The sequence below is a fragment of the Corylus avellana genome, chromosome ca10 (genome assembly GCF_901000735.1).
Source record: "Corylus avellana chromosome ca10, CavTom2PMs-1.0".
In the NCBI taxonomy this organism is placed as follows: domain Eukaryota; kingdom Viridiplantae; phylum Streptophyta; class Magnoliopsida; order Fagales; family Betulaceae; genus Corylus; species Corylus avellana.
The window spans coordinates 20,576,419-20,592,812 of NC_081550.1; the positions used below are offsets into that span (position 1 = coordinate 20,576,419).

Below are 16,394 nucleotides of genomic sequence, written 5' to 3' on the forward strand. Positions count from 1 at the left end.
TGGGGGCCGTATGTTAATATGTGGCTGGATGGATGAGAGTCAGCAGCTCAACAGCCAAAACTAGTGCTGAAATTTTTTTTTTGTAATTTCTCTTGGGGGGGCCGTGGCCACCACTGGCCCATACGTGGGTCCGCCACTGGCCAGAATCCGAAGACCAAAACGAGGCCTCCCAGGTTGTCGGCATCGAAGACCAAATCGTGGCCTCCCAGGTTGTCGGCGTCGAAGACCAAAACGAAGACGGTACTGTTTTCACAGCACTCACAGATCAAATATAAATGGTTAGATCTATGCATTTGTATTTATTTGTTTGTGAAGGCTCCATTAGCCCGGGAAAGGTAACTTTTACAATTAAATTGACTTGTGCTCCATAAGATTCGTTGCTCAAATATTTTCTCTTGCGTTTAATTTTTTTCTAAAAAGAAATTATGTGAGCGGGTATAATGGCAATTTGATTGAGTAATTTATATGGCATATTGGTGTGATTGCGCAATTACTCATCACCCTAAGCTAGCAGCTGTTGACTTTTCCAGTGAAAGATGTAGATGCTCCCACAAAATTTAGGAGACAACTCCAGTGATATATATCATATATTGGAGTCTTCTTCATCCCCAAATTCTCACTCTCAGGGAGAGAGAAACAGAGAGACTCATTTTGAGTGACTGCTAGAAAACTTTCATTTCCGCTCCCATTTCCACCATGTCTTGGTTCTCGGCCATATATAGTGGAAGTTAAAGCCATTTTTTTAAATATATATATTTTTAAGTTGAAAAAGACTGATCGAAGATGAGTACATGTGCATGATACAGAAGAAGAAACTGAGGCCACACCAGGAGAAGAAGACGATGACGATGTTGCCTCCCAAGCCAATAGGGAAGCAAGGGTTACGGTTATAGCCAAATGTGAAGTAGCCTCTGTGAGTTTAATTCTCATATATAAACTTGTTTTATGAGATCAAACAATCACATGATTCTAATTTAATCAAAAGTTTTGCTATAGATGAACGATGGGTGCCAATGGGGAATATGCGGGGTGACATCTCCTACTATAGAATATCCTTGTGGACTATACATCTATGGTTGCACCGTGGATCCAGATTGCCCAGTTTGGAAACTGGTACAATAATATGCCAAAACTGAATTTGAATATTTTTATAGGAGGTTTTCATTCATTCATTCCTTGTATTAAATTTTCTTTATTCTTTTGCAATTAGGTGTGGAGATGCTCAGAGGACATGTCTATACTTATAAAAACCTATTACGGCACACATAACCATCCACTTCCTGTCGGTTCAATTACTGCCATGGCTTCCGCGGCCTTAGCAGATTTCCTTAGGTTATTGGATTTAAGTAATCCTCTTTCAGAAGGAACCCCCAGTTTCACCCAAGCACCCCTTCCTTACGATATGATTGACCCTGACGACCCTTCCCAAGGAATTGTTGTTGACCTTACAAGTCAATTCCCAATGCCCAAATCACCAGTGCGAGACCAAGACCAAAACCAGCCTCCCATGATTCTTGCCAGCGAAGACTCAAAGAAAGACGGTACTGTATTCGCCGCACTCACACATCAAATAGATATGCATATGTATTTGTGTGTTATGGCTAGCTGGATTAGCACGTGTTGCCATTTGATTTGAGTAATTTATTTGGCATACTGGTGTGATTTAGATTGCTCCACAAAATTTAGCAGAGAACTCTAGTGAAAGCCAAATATATACAGGAGTCTTCTTCATCCTCAAATTCTCAAGGAGAGAGAGAGAGAAAAACAGAGAGACCCATTTGAGAGACTGATGGAAATCTTTCATTTCCACTAAGGTTGAAAAAGAAACAGAGTGAAGGATCCATAAAAAGAATTTGCATTTTGAATTAGGTTTAGATAATCTTTCTCATTTTTAAATTTAGAAAGAACAAAAATATTGATAGCACAAATTATAAAGGTTCTACCCCTCCTGTTTCTCACCTGATTTGTCTCATTTTGCAGTACAATCAAACTCAACCACAACAAGTACCTCCTTTTCCAGACCTCATTGCAATTACGATGTCTTTTTGAGTTTTAGAGGTGAAGATACCCGCAAGAACTTCACCGATCACCTTTACTCTGCTTTAGTGCGACTCGGAATTCACACCTTTCGAGATGATGAGGAGCTTCCAAGAGGAAAGACCATCTCTACGGAACTACTTAGTGCTATTCATGGATCAAAAATTTTCATTGTAATTTTCTCCAAAGGTTATGCTTCCTCTAGGTGGTGCCTCGATGAGCTTGTGGAGATTGTAAACTATAAGAATACCAAAGGTCACACTCTTTTACCCATATTTTACCACGTGAACTCTTCAGATGTTCGAAACCAGACTGGAACTTTTGCGGAAGCCTTTGCTAGGCATGAAGAGCGATTTCAAACTGATATGGAGAGGGTGCAGAGGTGGAAGAAAGCTCTTACTGATACTGCGAATTGTTCCGGCTGGGATCTCAAATGCATTGCAAATGGGTATTATGCTATTGACTCTCGTACTTTTTCATACCTTTTTTTTTTTCTTGGTACTTTTATTTTCTTGTAAATTTTAGACAATAATTGATTAAGAAAAAGAATTAAATAAATAAATAAATAGTAACATTCACTACAAAAAATCATTTTTTCCTAACCAGAGTTTTCTGACGTGTCATGGTGTCTAACACGTCAGAAAACTTTGTTGATGTAGCGTTTTTAACGTGTGTCGAAGGTCAAAAACATAGGAGTCAGTAAATTTTTTTTACTGAAGTGTTACTGTTGGACACGTCAAAATTTACTGACGTGTCAATTTTGACACGTCAGTAAATTTATTGATGTGTTATATTTTAACACGTCAGGAAATTTTGAAAAATTATTAAAAATAATTTTTCTTTTTAAAAATTTTTTCTGAAATTTTTTTCAATTAAAAAATTTATTAATTTAAATTTTTTTTCAATTAAATTTTTTTTTTTTAATACTTTTCACCAATTTCGTTGTTTCTCCAGCTCTCTCCCTCTCTTCGTTTCTCCATTTTCTCACTCTCTCTCTCTTCTTTTCTCCATTTTCGTTTCTCCAGCTAGCTCTCCCTCTCTTCTTTTCTCCATTTTTTCAGTCTCTCTCTTCTTTTCTCCGTTTTCGTTTCTCCAGCTAGCTCTCCCTCTCTTCTTTTCTCCATTTTCTCACTCTCTCTCTCTTCTTTTCTCCATTTTAAAAAACCCAAACCCAAAAAATCTTCAAAAAATCAACTTGAAAAATCAAAAACCCAAACGTCAAACCCAAAAAATCTTCAAATACCCAAAAAATCTTCTTATCTTCTCTTCTTCTTCTTCTCTTCTCCTTTTTTTTTTTTTCTTCTACTTCTATTCTTCTTCTCTTCTCCTTTTCTTTTTCTTCTTCTTCTTCTGTTTTTCTTCTGCTGCCGTGAGATTGAGAGAGAGGGAAAGAAGATCTGGAAAGAAGAGGCCGTGCAGAGGGAAGAAGAGGGAGATTGAGAGAGAAGAGGGAGATTGAGAGAGGGAAAGAAGATATGGAAAGAAAAGAAGATATGGAAAGAGTAAATAATAAAAGAAGATATGGAAAGAATAAATAATAAAAGAGGGAAAGAAAAGGGAAAAAGTTGAATGTCCCACTATTTTTTTAGTGACGTACCAACATTTTATCACATCAGAAATTTCTGACGTGCTATCATCAAGAGAAGAAATTACATTGAAATATATTTAAATGATAATTATCACAAAATTTTATAAAACCTAATTGTTTTTCATGACGTATTTTATCTTAAATGATTGAGATGATAACATCTTTATGGTGTTGATGAGTCACAATTTTATTTATTTTATCCTTGTACTTATTTTATTGTTCTCAGGTATGAATCAAAATTCATCAAAGAGATTGTTGAAGAAGTTATGTGTAAAGTAAACCCTGTTCGGTTGGATGTCGCCAAACACCCAATAGGAATAGAGTCTCGTGTTCATGATATTAAAGATTTATTAAGTCTGGCATCAAGTGATGTTTGCATTGTGGGCATTTACGGAATGGGAGGTATCGGTAAAACAACCCTAGCAAAAGCTGTTTATAATGAAATATGTGTTGGATTTGAAGAAAGTAGTTTTCTTTCAAACTTTAAAGAAAGCTCAGAAAAGTCTGATGGCTTACTTCATTTACAAGAGCAACTTCTTAATGATATCTTGAAAACAAATTTGAAGATTGATAATGTTGATAGAGGAATTAGTATAATTAAGGAAAGAATTTGTGGAAAAAAAGTTTTTGTTATTGTTGATGATGTGGATGACTTTGAAAAACTACATTGGTTAGTCGAAAAGGAATGGCTTGGTCCGGGAAGCAGAATCATTGTAACCACTAGAGATGAACATGTGTTAAGTCCATTGAGAGTAGATAAAAAATATAAGGTCAGAGAATTGAATCATTGGGAGTCTCTTCGACTATTCAGTTGGCATGCCTTCAAAATGACTAATCCTAAAGAAGAATACTTGGAGCTTTCGTATGAAGCAATGACTTATGCCGGAGGTATCCCTTTAGCTCTTGTGGTTTGGGGTTCTTTTCTTAAAGATAGAAGTGTTGCTGAATGGAAAAGTGAATTGGAAAGACTACAAATAACTCCTGATGAGAAGATTCAAAAAATACTTAGAATAAGTTTTGATTCATTGAAGAGTCCTACAAATGACATTTTCCTTGATATTGCATGTTTCTTTGTCGGTATGGACAAAGAATATGCTTTCAAAATACTTGATGGTTGTAATTTATTTCCAGGGATTGGTATCCCTATTCTCATTCAGAGGTCACTTGTGATAGTTGATTCCCAAAATAAGTTGATGATGCATAATATGATTCGAGATATGGGAAGGGAAATTGTTCGTAAAGAATCGCCGAAACATCCAAAAAAGCGCAGCAGATTGTGGTTACATGAGGATGTTTTAAATGTATTACGAAACCATACGGTAAGTGGTGTATATATATATATATATATATATATATATAGTGCCTTTTTTTCCACTATGCAATTTGCAACATTAAAATGGCCGTATGCTCACATTTTAACCTTTTCTAATCATGTTCAAATCACTATATATAGTAGTCTCTTTTAAATTATGGTGAGAATATATACTCTAACTCAAAGTTATTCTAGCTTTACACAAGATGAGGATGTGTGTTGCTAATTCAACTATCTATTTTGTCAGGGATCAGAAACAGTCGAGGGTCTCATTTTAAATCTCCTCTTACTTGAAGATGTCAATTTGAAAACTGAAGCATTTACAAATATGAAGAATTTGAGATTGCTCCAAATCGATTCTGTGCATCTCACAGGGTCTTATGAACATCTCTCTAAAGAGCTAAAATGGCTTCATTGGCATAAGTGCCCTCTGAAATTTTTACCGCAGAATTTTCATCTAGAGAACCTTGTTATTCTTGACATGCAGCACAGTAACGTCAAACAAGTTTGGAAGAAGAAGAAAGTATAATAAATTTTACAGTGCTTTTTTTTTCCCACTATTAATGTTAAATATTTAACTAACAAGAAATTGTTTTTTCTTTATTTTGTTTCACAGATATTCAACAAGTTGAAGGTCCTTAATCTCAGCAATTCCAAATGTCTCACCGAATCACCAGACTTCTCACAAGTCCCACAATTGGAGATACTAATACTTGAGGGTTGCACAAGCTTGGTTAAGGTTCATGAGTCTATTGGATATCTCAAAAGACTTGTTTTGCTGAATTTACAAAAATGCAAGAACCTTAGGAATCTTCCAAGCAGCATTTATAACTTAGAATCTCTTACAACTCTTGTATTGTCTGAGTGCCTTAATCTTAAAAAGTTACCGGATTACTTGGGGAATATGATGGCTTTAACGGTGCTGCATGTGGAGAACACTGCTATTAAGCAACTACCATCCTCCTTTAGCCTTCTGAAGAATCTTGAAACTTTATCATTACGTGGAAGTGAATGCCTCATTGAATCACCAAAGTTCTTAGAAACTTCTTGCTTAAAGAAACTGATACTTGAAGGTTGTACAAGCTTGGTTGAGGTTCACAACTCCATTGGACTTCTAAAAATACTAAAGGAACTAAATTTGGGCAGGTGCAAGAAGCTTAGAAATCTTCCAAGTAGCATTTCTAACTTAGAGCTTCTTGAAACTCTTGTGTTGTCTGACTGCTTAGAACTTGATAAGTTACCGGAACAATTGGGGAATATGAAGGCTTTAAAATTTTTGTTGGCAGGCAGAACTAATATTGAGCAACGACCATCCTCCTTGGGTCCTAAAAGGAATCCTATAATTATGCCGTTACTTGGATGTGAAGTACCATCCTCATCACGGATATCACCTAAAGGCTCCAAGCACATAAGTTTGTTTCCTTCCCCTTATGAATTATGGTCTTTGACAAACCTGAGACAACTAGATCTCAGTGGGCGTAATTTGTCTGAAGATGAGTTTCCTGTTGAATTTGGAGTTTTATCTTCACTCGAAATATTGGATTTATCGAGAAACAATTTTCGTAACCTACCTGATTGCATCAACTACCTTCCTGAATTATTGCAATTGAATTTGAACGAGTGTAGTACTCTTCAATCAATCTCAGTCCCCTTTATTGTACAGGTTTTTGGAATTTTGAGAGCAAATGACTGCACATCATTGGAAAGAATCTTAACTTTGACGAACAAGAGTTTAGGATCTTTGTCCCTTAATAATTGCCAGAAACTGGTTGAGATTCAAAGTTCGAAGAGTTTGCGATCTGGAGCATGTCTTCACATGGGAAGGTGCAACAATCTATCACCTGCTTTTAGGGAGAGTGTTCTCCAGGTTCTCTCTCTCTTCTCTCTTTTAATTACGACGTAAACACTTTTTTGAAATAGATGTTGTGCAAGACAAATTTTGACGTAAACACTTTTTTTTTGAAATAGATGTTGTGCAAGACAGATCATATAGGTACCATTTGCCTCCCCGGAAGTGAGATTCCAAATTGGTTTTGCCATCGGACAATCGGTTCTTCAATATCCATTCGTGTACCCTCCTTTTGGGGTGGTAAAATCGGGATGCTTCTTTGCGTTGTTCTTGCGGCAAAAAAGGAAGCACCCAGAAACCTATCTGGAGTGAGTAGCTTCAGCTGGAGATTACGTAATAAAACTAGAACTCACCAAATGCCTTTATATTTAGGGTCCCCAGCTGGTTGCTTTTTTGGTAGCTGTGAAGATCAAATATTTGTACAGGCGATGGGAGATGATCATCTTACGCGAGGTTATATGAAAAGTGGAGACGAAATAGAGCTGTTCGTACACTTCCGGAATGAAGAAATACGAGTGAAGAAATGTGGAATTCATCTACTAGTTGATGAGCCAAGTGTAATTGTTACAAGTGGAGACAAAATGACGAGGTTCTTCGTCGGCAATGAATTCCGGATTTATGGAGGAGACACGAATTGTATAATACCACTTGATGAGGCAAATGCCACAGAAGTAGATGAAAGTGATTATTATAGTTCCATTCTACAGATGTGATGATGAGGTCTCACCCATCAGCAAATCCACAGCACAATTCCCCCCAGATGTAGATCCTTTTATGCTGCTTTTTTTTTTTTTTTTTTTTTTTTTAAGCTAATCGAAGGTGTATTTATTAATAAATAATTTCACGTTACTCTCATCGTCTATCAAAGTCTATCTTCTTTTGCTTGCATTGTGAGATAAGATAATTGATTTACACAATTTTATATTCAGAAAATCAAATAAAGGTTGTATTTCTCGAACCTTTTTTTTTTTTTTTTTCTTTTTTGAAAGCTTGAATATTGAGGTTATTTTCTTCCCTAGATTTTTTTCTACGCACACAACTCAGGCATTATTAGAATTGTTATTGGGAGGAAAAACCATTATGTTCTTGCAAAAAATATTCTAAGGAAATATTGATTATATCTTTCTACCATTTATGTGACACTTTTTTTTTTTTTTCTAGGCATGTATGTGACATGACACTATTATTGAAATGCATGACTATTTTTACCTTCCGGTGTGTCACATTATCCGAACGATAATCTATCATCCAATTGATGAACACATGATGAACTTGTTCATTCTGAAACTCCGAACTGTGTACGTAGAAAGTGTTTGGGATTTTTTTTTTAATTGTTTCTTTTCCTTTGATCAATTATATATAAAAGTTAAATGTAGTAGAGATATCACTTTTTTTAAAAAAAAAAAATTAGTCTCGCATTCTATTTGTTGGAGAGAAGCAGAACTCTCAATACAAACAATATCAATAATATAATGAGATGCTCTTCTTCCATATGAACTTATTTATCCATATATATGCATGAGTAAGCCTTACCGTAGCTAATCTATGAGTTGCTTCATTGACTTTTCTTCTGACATGGGTCAATTTATAGCTTTGCACACTATTCAACACTCGTCTAGCATCATCGATCAATTAGTCATACTGCGCCAATTCTCTTATGTTTCCGTAATTCCTAAACTCATAGGTTTAAGTTTGAGTCTCACATTGAAAAGGTTGAGTCATACCTGTATTTTTTTGAGTATACATGTACATATGTAAGTGTAAAATAATTGAGTTCTACATTGAAAATCACAAATGTAAGTGATTAATATAGTATACTTGAGCCTAAAATCATAGATTTAAACTTGTGCATACAAACTCACATGGCACGTGTGAGGAAGTGATTGGTTTTTGTTTTTTTCAGGAAGTGATTGTTGAGTATACATATAGAGTGTTAAAAGATTGAATAGATGTAACGAGTGTAAGTAATTAATATAACAAAGCTTATAATTGGGTTCAAACTCACAAGCTTTAGATTATGGTTTAGTTGTATCCTAACATGTTATATTATGATTTTACTGAAAGACCCTTCAAAGTGTGAATCTCTCTAACACTATTCAAGAAGTAGAAAGTTAGTGTGAGGGCTATAACCCTAAGATTCTTTTAGTCGTCAAAAAAAAAAAAAAAAAAAAATCTTGGAATTTTTTCTACTTTTTCGACGTATTTGATAATAATACTCTTAAGAATATTTATTAAATAATTAACTTTTATTTTTTTATTAGTTTAAATGTTTCGACTAATGTTAATCTATAATAATATTAGAGTAGTGCTCTTGAATTCAAGCCCTCTCTTCGCATAATTTTTTGCCATTAGGTTTTCTATTTTAAAAAAAGGGAGACATGGTCCTCGCTAGGGTTCCTCTCGAGAGAAACTGCTAGAGACGAGGGATTAGTCTCCTGTCGTAAAACGGCGTAGGAGGGTTTGGTGCGGTGATCAGGTGACGGATTTGGGAGGAATGGCAGACGTACTGGAGGACCTGTGTGGAAGAATCTCCCTCACAGAGGGAGAGAAGATTGGAATACAGGTGGAGGAGGGTGAGATAGCAGCGGACAAGGAAGCGGGCGGGAAGTGCTTGATTGGCAAGGTGTGGACGGAAAAGAACATCAATAAGGAGGCCTTTCGATCAGTGCTTTCAACCGTATGGCGCACTGCAGGAGGTGTGAAGTTCAAAGAATTGAGAGAGAATACATGGCTGTTCGAGTTCAATGACGACGTTGATAAACGGAGGGTATTGGATGGACGGCCTTGGTCGTTTGATGGGCAGATCTTAGTTTTGAATGAGTTTGATGGCAACACTCCACCATCCCAATTGGAGTTTAATCAGTCTCCATTTTGGATTCAAGTCCATGACATGCCTCTCATCTGTATGAATAAGAATATTGGCACTAAGATAGGGAGATCATTGGGAGAACTTGAGGAAGTTGATGTAGCAGGTGATGGAATGGGCTGGGGGAGTTGCTTAAGACTGCGGGTTAACATCGACATTACAAAGCCTCTTGACCGAGGTAGAGCTCTCAAGCTGGAAGGGAAATCATCTTGGGTAGAATTCAAATATGAAAAGCTGCCCATTTTCTGTTTCCGATGTGGCCGGATAGTGCATGGTCCGCGAGGATGCCCGATCCCACCCCCGACCAGTCGTAGTGCAGCAAAGGAGTTCAACAAATGGGGAGTAGAGCTTAGAGCCCTGGACCCACGAAGACGAGGAGCAAGGGGAAGACATTCGTACAGGGAGCAGTCGACCAGAAATTCTCCATCGGAGTCTGACGAGACGGACAGCGGCAGACACTCTGGGGAGCGTTCTCCCAATATGGCAACTTCCGGATTTCACGGAAACCCTTCCAAAGAAATAAATTCGAAGGCGCCAGCTGGGAGCGGAGGAGGCGGGATACGAAACACAGAAAAGGAAGCTGGTAACGGTACAAGGAAAGATTCCGCGACAGCTGAAGTGCATGAAATATCTGCTATAAATACAATGGAACGTCCAGCGGCAAACAGTCCACTGAAAACTACTGGACCGGGCTCATGCTTGGGCCATGTGGGCCATGGACACTTGGGCTCAACAATTGCTGGGTCAAGAGTGGGCGAAGCAGGTGGGGGAGGAAATATGGAAGATCAGGAAGTCACTAGTATGGAGTTTTTACTGTCTGGGGCTGCTGAACACAACGGGGGAGATGGAGAAAATGACTCCAATAATTTCAGGCCTACTCTGAAAACCTGGAAGCGGATGGCCAGAAACACAAATAATGCTCGGGCATTAACCCAGCCCTCTAGTAAGACGAAAAGGGACAGGAGCGATCCCACGGATGAACAAAATTCAGTCCCGGAGAGAGTGGAGAAAAGAAGCAAGAAAGAAACTGTGTCTCAGAATAAGAAGTTGGATTCATTGGCGGCGGCTGTCCCACAGCCCCGCCAGGAGCCATGATTCTACTCAGTTGGAACTGCCAGGGGCTTGGGAACCCCTGGACAGTTCAAGATCTTCGCCTAATGGTGAAGGAGAAGCAGCCCAACATTTTGTTTTTGATGGAAACAAAATGTAGGAAGGGTAAGATGGAAGGTATTAGAGTGAAGTTGGGATATAGGCACATGTTTGTGGTAGAACCAGTTGGGCTGAGCGGAGGCCTGGCTCTACTATGGCACGATGAACATGTTTTGGAGGTTCAAAACTATACTCGCAGACATATTCATGCATTAGTGACAGAGGCGGGCCAGGAAGGGATTTGGAAACTTACCTGTTTTTACGGTCACCCAGTTGCAGCTAAGAGGCACGAGTCGTGGGAGTTACTTGAGCATCTGAGGCATTACCATCCACAAGCATGGATGTGCATTGGTGACTTCAACGAAATTCTTACGCAAGAGGAGAAGACAGGAACTGCAGTAAGGAGGGAAAGCCAAATGGCCAGGTTTCGGAATGCCTTAGATACCTGCAACTTGAAGGATCTGGGATATACAGGTGCTCGGTATACTTGGACCAACGGACGCCATGATGAGGGGTTCATCAAGGAACGCCTTGACCGTGCCGTGGCCAATCTGGAGTGGTGTGCTGCTTACCGAGATGTTGCTGTCCATGTGTTGGCTGCAAGAACTTCGGACCACAAGCCCTTGCTTATGTCCTTCAACCACGACAAGTCAAGGCAAGTGGGGACACAGAGCACTTTCAAATTTGAAGCAAAGTGGCAGCTCGATGAGGAGTTCGGTGGAGTTGTGGACGAGGCGTGGCATAAGGAGCATGCAGCAAGCACTAGTATACAAATGGTGCAGAATAAACTGGTCACGTGTCAGAAAGTTCTCAAACGGTGGAGTAGTGTGAAATTTGGTAATGCGACCAAAAGGCTGAAGAAGAAAACAGAGGAGTTGGAGAACTTACAACGGCAGGAAGGACCGGAACACTGGACAGAAAATATCATGGCTCAAAACTGAAATAGAATTCATTATGACGCAAGAAGATGTACGTTGGAAGCAGCGAGCGAAACAAAATTGGTACACATATGGCGATCGGAATACGCCATTTTTTCATGCATGGGCTGATCATCGAAGAAGAATCAACCATATCCGCAGTGTGAGAGATGAGGAGGGGCGAGAATGGAAGAAGAAGGAGGATATTCCAGAAGTGTTTGTGGGATTTTACCAAAATCTGTTCAAGTCTGAAGGAACTATTGGCGCAGAGGAGTGCTTGTCATCTCTGGAACCACGAGTAACCTCAGAAATGAACGCTGCATTGCTAGCAGAGTTCACTTTGGAGGAAATAGATGTCGCTCTCTCTCAAATGCACCCTCTCAAGTCACCTGGTCCGGATGGCTTCTCGGCATGTTTTTATCAACGCTCCTGGGACACAGTTCGTATGGAGGTAGGTACTGCTGCCCTTGATTTCTTGAATAATGGCATGTTTGACCCAAATATTAACAGTACTCATATTGCCCTTATACCAAAATGTCAATCGCCTTCTCGGGTCATTGATTACCGACCCATAAGTCTGTGTAATGTCCTTTACAAACTTATCGCGAAAGTGCTTGCAAATCGAATGAAGAAAATGTTGAATTCCATTATCTCGCCACAACAAAGTGCTTTCCTACCGGGACGATTAATTACGGATAACGTCATTGTTGCTTTTGAGGCTCTCCATACAATGAACACCCGGCTTAAAGGTAGGAAAGGCTATATGGCGCTAAAGCTTGACATGAGCAAAGCGTACGACCGTGTGGAATGGGACTTTTTGGAGCTATTGATGAGGCGGATTGGGTTTGATGAACGGTGGGTGGATCGAATTATGACGTGTGTACGGACTGTCTCATACTCAATACTCATTAATGGGGTGCCCTACGGAAATATCAGACCTTCTCGGGGTATTCGGCAAGGGGACCCATTGTCCCCATACCTCTTTATCTTATGTGCGGAGGGTCTCAGCACTCTATTACATAAGGCTGACGGGGAGGGCAAAATCACAGGCTTGCCTATTGCAAAGGGAGGTACCAAAATTAGCCACTTATTCTTTGCGGATGATAGTTTGCTCTTTTGCAGGGCCAACTTTATAGAATGGTGCAACGTGCAGGAAATTCTTGCTAAATACGAGAGAGCTTCGGGGCAAAAGCTGAACCGAGAAAAAACCTCCATGTTTTTTAGCAAGAATACTTCAGGGGCAGTGAAGCAATTTATTACCTCAACGGCAAGAGTGAGGGTTACTACAAATCTCGAGAAGTATCTCGGATTGCCGGCAATAATAGGTCCCTCTCGGTCGCGGGCCTTTGCGGGCATTAAAGGGCGGATATGGGAGCGAATGCAAGGATGGAAGGAAAATTTCTTATCCCAAGCCGGTAAGGAGGTGCTCCTAAAGGCCGTGGTTCAGGCTATCCCCACTTACACAATGAGTGTGTTTCAATTGCCGAAGACCTTATGTAAGGAAATTAACTCTTTGATGTCAAAATTCTGGTGGGGTCATAAGCATGAGGATAATCACATTGCATGGATGAGTTGGCAAAAACTTGGGCGAAATAAGGAGAAAGGAGGCCTAGGCTTTCGAGACTTGGAGTGGTTCAATATGGCCCTTCTTGCAAAACAAGGGTGGAGACTCCTACAGAATCCGGATGGTCTTGTGTCTAAAATTCTTAAAGAAAAATACTACCCAAACGACAACTTCCTGAATGCCCCATTGGGAAAACAGCCATCCTATGTGTGGAGGAGCTGCTGGAACGCGAGGAAGTTATTATTGGAGGGACTATCTTGGAGGGTGGGGGACGGCAGCAACATTAGAATATGGCTGGACAAGTGGGTGCCCACTACGAGCGGTGGCTTTCTTCAGTCTCCAATCCGTATACTAGACAGGGATGCAAAGGTGAGTGAGCTGATTGATCGGGATGCCAACTGGTGGAATTTGAATTTAATCCGAGAGATCTTTTCGGCAGAGGAAGCTGGGCTTATTAGCAGTTTGGCGGTGTGTCCTCGTCGAGGGGGTGATAGAAGGATCTGGAAATATACAAGAAATGGTGAGTACTCGGTTCGAAGTGCATATCACCTTGCGAAAGAAAAATATGGAGTGGACAAAGGGAGCTGCTCTAATGGGGATAGATCCAAAATGTTATGGAAGGCCATCTGGAAAATTGAAGTCCCACGAGCAGTCCAAGTCTTTCTCTGGAAGGCATGCAATGATATTCTGCCTACTAAGGAAAAATTATACAAGAAGTGCATCACTCTTGACCCTCTTTGCCCCATTTGCAATCTTGAGGTGGAGACAATTGGGCACATACTTTGGAGTTGTCCCTCGGCTCAGGATGTGTGGTCGGATTGTTCTATGAGAATTCAAAAAAGTTCTAGTGCAGAACAGAGTTTCTTGGATATCATGGAGAATCTGATTGCAAGAAGTACTGCTGAGGAATTGCAGCTGGCAGTAATTGTGGCGAGGCAAATCTGGTTGCGGAGAAATTCAATGGTATTTCAAGGTAACTTTAGGAGTCCACAATCAACTCTACGTGCAGCAAAGGACCAGCTGGAAGCTCATCACACAGCAGCCAGGCAAGTCGTTAAGCACCGCTCTAATTCTAGTAGGCCAGCTACCGCTCAGTGGCAGAAACCTTCTCTGGGGACCATCAAAGTTAACTGGGATGCTGCTGTTGATAGCAAAGGACGGAGGATAGGGATTGGGGTCATTGTGAGAGATCACGAAGGTGAAGTTCTTGCCATGCTCTGTGAAACTATGTCTTTTATCAATGACCCAGCTACGGCAGAGGGGCTGGCAGCAAGGAGAGGTGTTGAACTTAGCATACAGATGGACATACGGAAAATTGAACTGGAAGGAGATGCGAAACAGATTGTTCAAGCATTGCAGTCTGAAGGGGAAGGGTGGCAACCTTATGGACTGATTATTGAAGACATGAAACTACTGCTACGAGGTTTCCAGGAATACAAGGTGAATCATATCCCGCGGGAGGCCAACGAAGAAGCACATAAACTTGCCAAACTTGCTCTGACTCTTGGAGAAAACAGAATCTGGAGAGAAGATTTCCCCCTTTAATGACTTTCTCTTTTATGTAATTCTGCTTGATTCTCAGTATTATTAATGAAGATTTGTATACCCATTCAAACAAAAAAAAAAAAAAAAAAAAAAAAAAAAAAAAAAAAAAAAAAAAAAAAAAAAAGAGAGAGAGAGAGAGAGAGAGAGATTTTATATGGAAAGAAAAAACTTATAAAGAATCAAATAAAGAGATCATATGATTTTGTTCAACAATTACCGCCACCACAAGGTTTAGAGACTAAACATGGCTATTAGAGAACTCTTGTACCATTCTTGGAGGATGCAGATTTATAGAAAAAAATATATATATCATATGAAAAAATGTAAATAAACCTCTATACGATAGGCAAACTGTAAATACATAAATATCACAACAAACCCAACATGCAACGTAAGAGTTGACTAGTTTTGACACGACCTGACACGTAATTAGTGAATCAGAATTAAAAAAAAAAAAAAAAAAAAAAATTACTCAGGAAACAAATGGGCCTTAAAGTGCCAACACGGAACACTACACGTCACTTTAATTTTTTATACTTTCATTTTCACTAACGCAGTAGCATAAATTCACGAGTCAATCAATAATAAAAAGCCAAACAAAAGATTAGAAAGATGCATTGAGTTTTATATATATATATATATATATATAGTAAGTTTGGTAGTGTGTAGAAATTCAATAATGGATATATAGGAAATTAGCTAGCTAGGCCCCATATATAATCCTTTTTCTTTATGCAGTGATGATGTGATATTTTCAAGGGCCAAAACAGAAAATGCAATCGTGAGTAGTGCATAAATTTAAGCAACAGGCCTTGCAATAATCAGTGGGGTCACCATTGCACTAGACGTACGTATTGTTTTTTATTTTAAGATGAATTGTTCACTCTTTTTAAATATATTATCAAACAACTCAAACCACAAAATATTTATCAAACATGTATTCTTACATGGTCGTAGGATTACTTTGACAAAACAAATGTTTAATTTGCCTAATAACAAATTTATTTTTTTAAAAAAAAAAAAAAATAAGAACGATTGTATGGCCACCCTACATGGATGAGCTTTTTTTTTTTTTTTTTGAATTTTCTGAAAATAGGCAAATATACAATATAAAAAACATTTTTCTCAAATGTGCACTCTATTAATTAGAATACACTTCTAAAAACATTTACTACACATTAAAACACTTTTTTAAACCAAAAATACTGAGATACATTAGGAAACGTAAAATCGATCTATTTTAGTCTTGAAAATATTTGATATGAAAAATAGTTATTTAATAATTAATATTATGACCCGTGCCACCCTGGACCTGGATAAGCTTAAGCCCACATAACACAAGACTATCAGGCCCATCGTCATGGACCGTTTTTCATCGGCCTCATCAAAGTCCTACCTCCACCACTAAAAATTCGCCACCTCAGCCAAGTTACGCTCCAAAAAACATAACAAAAAAAATCAGCCCTACACCACACCACGATAATAAATCGAGGGACAAAAGAAAAAAGCTCTTTATAGCTCCCAATCTCTGAAACCCTAAAAAGCTTTTAGGTGAAATGTATATATA

At 38.9% G+C, this 16,394-nt stretch overlaps 3 protein-coding genes across 3 annotated transcripts; all 3 read left to right on the forward strand.

Moving 5' to 3' along the window:
• The first annotated feature begins 28 nt into the window (after positions 1–28).
• LOC132163145 (probable WRKY transcription factor 9) lies at positions 29–1,122 on the forward strand. The gene is made up of 4 exons (XM_059573336.1): positions 29–38; positions 145–240; positions 807–913; positions 997–1,122. Exons 1-4 carry the CDS (start codon positions 29–31, stop codon positions 1,120–1,122), a joined length of 339 nt encoding a protein of 112 aa, XP_059429319.1.
• Positions 1,070–7,536, forward strand: LOC132163313 (disease resistance protein RPV1-like). The gene is made up of 7 exons (XM_059573556.1): positions 1,070–1,113; positions 1,211–1,541; positions 1,981–2,485; positions 3,852–4,944; positions 5,185–5,460; positions 5,554–6,804; positions 6,906–7,536. The coding sequence occupies exons 2-7, from the start codon at positions 1,232–1,234 to the stop codon at positions 7,497–7,499; spliced, it is 4,029 nt and encodes a 1,342-aa protein (XP_059429539.1). The 5' UTR covers positions 1,070–1,113; positions 1,211–1,231; the 3' UTR covers positions 7,500–7,536.
• Positions 7,537–9,280: 1,744 nt separating this feature from the next.
• LOC132163147 (uncharacterized) lies at positions 9,281–10,747 on the forward strand. The gene has a single exon (XM_059573337.1). The coding sequence runs from the start codon at positions 9,281–9,283 to the stop codon at positions 10,745–10,747; it is 1,467 nt and encodes a 488-aa protein (XP_059429320.1).
• The last annotated feature ends 5,647 nt before the right edge of the window (positions 10,748–16,394 follow it).

Coding starts and splice junctions, on each gene's coding strand:
- LOC132163145 (XM_059573336.1), top strand. Junction 241..806: donor CGAAGACCAAAACGAAGACG/GTACTGTTTTCA, acceptor TGCATGATACAG/AAGAAGAAACTGAGGCCACA. Junction 914..996: donor CCAAATGTGAAGTAGCCTCT/GTGAGTTTAATT, acceptor GTTTTGCTATAG/ATGAACGATGGGTGCCAATG.
- LOC132163313 (XM_059573556.1), top strand. CDS start 1,232: ATGTCTATACTTATAAAAACCTATTACGGCACACATAACCATCCACTT. Junction 1,542..1,980: donor CGAAGACTCAAAGAAAGACG/GTACTGTATTCG, acceptor CTCATTTTGCAG/TACAATCAAACTCAACCACA. Junction 2,486..3,851: donor CTCAAATGCATTGCAAATGG/GTATTATGCTAT, acceptor TATTGTTCTCAG/GTATGAATCAAAATTCATCA.
- LOC132163147 (XM_059573337.1), top strand. CDS start 9,281: ATGGCAGACGTACTGGAGGACCTGTGTGGAAGAATCTCCCTCACAGAG.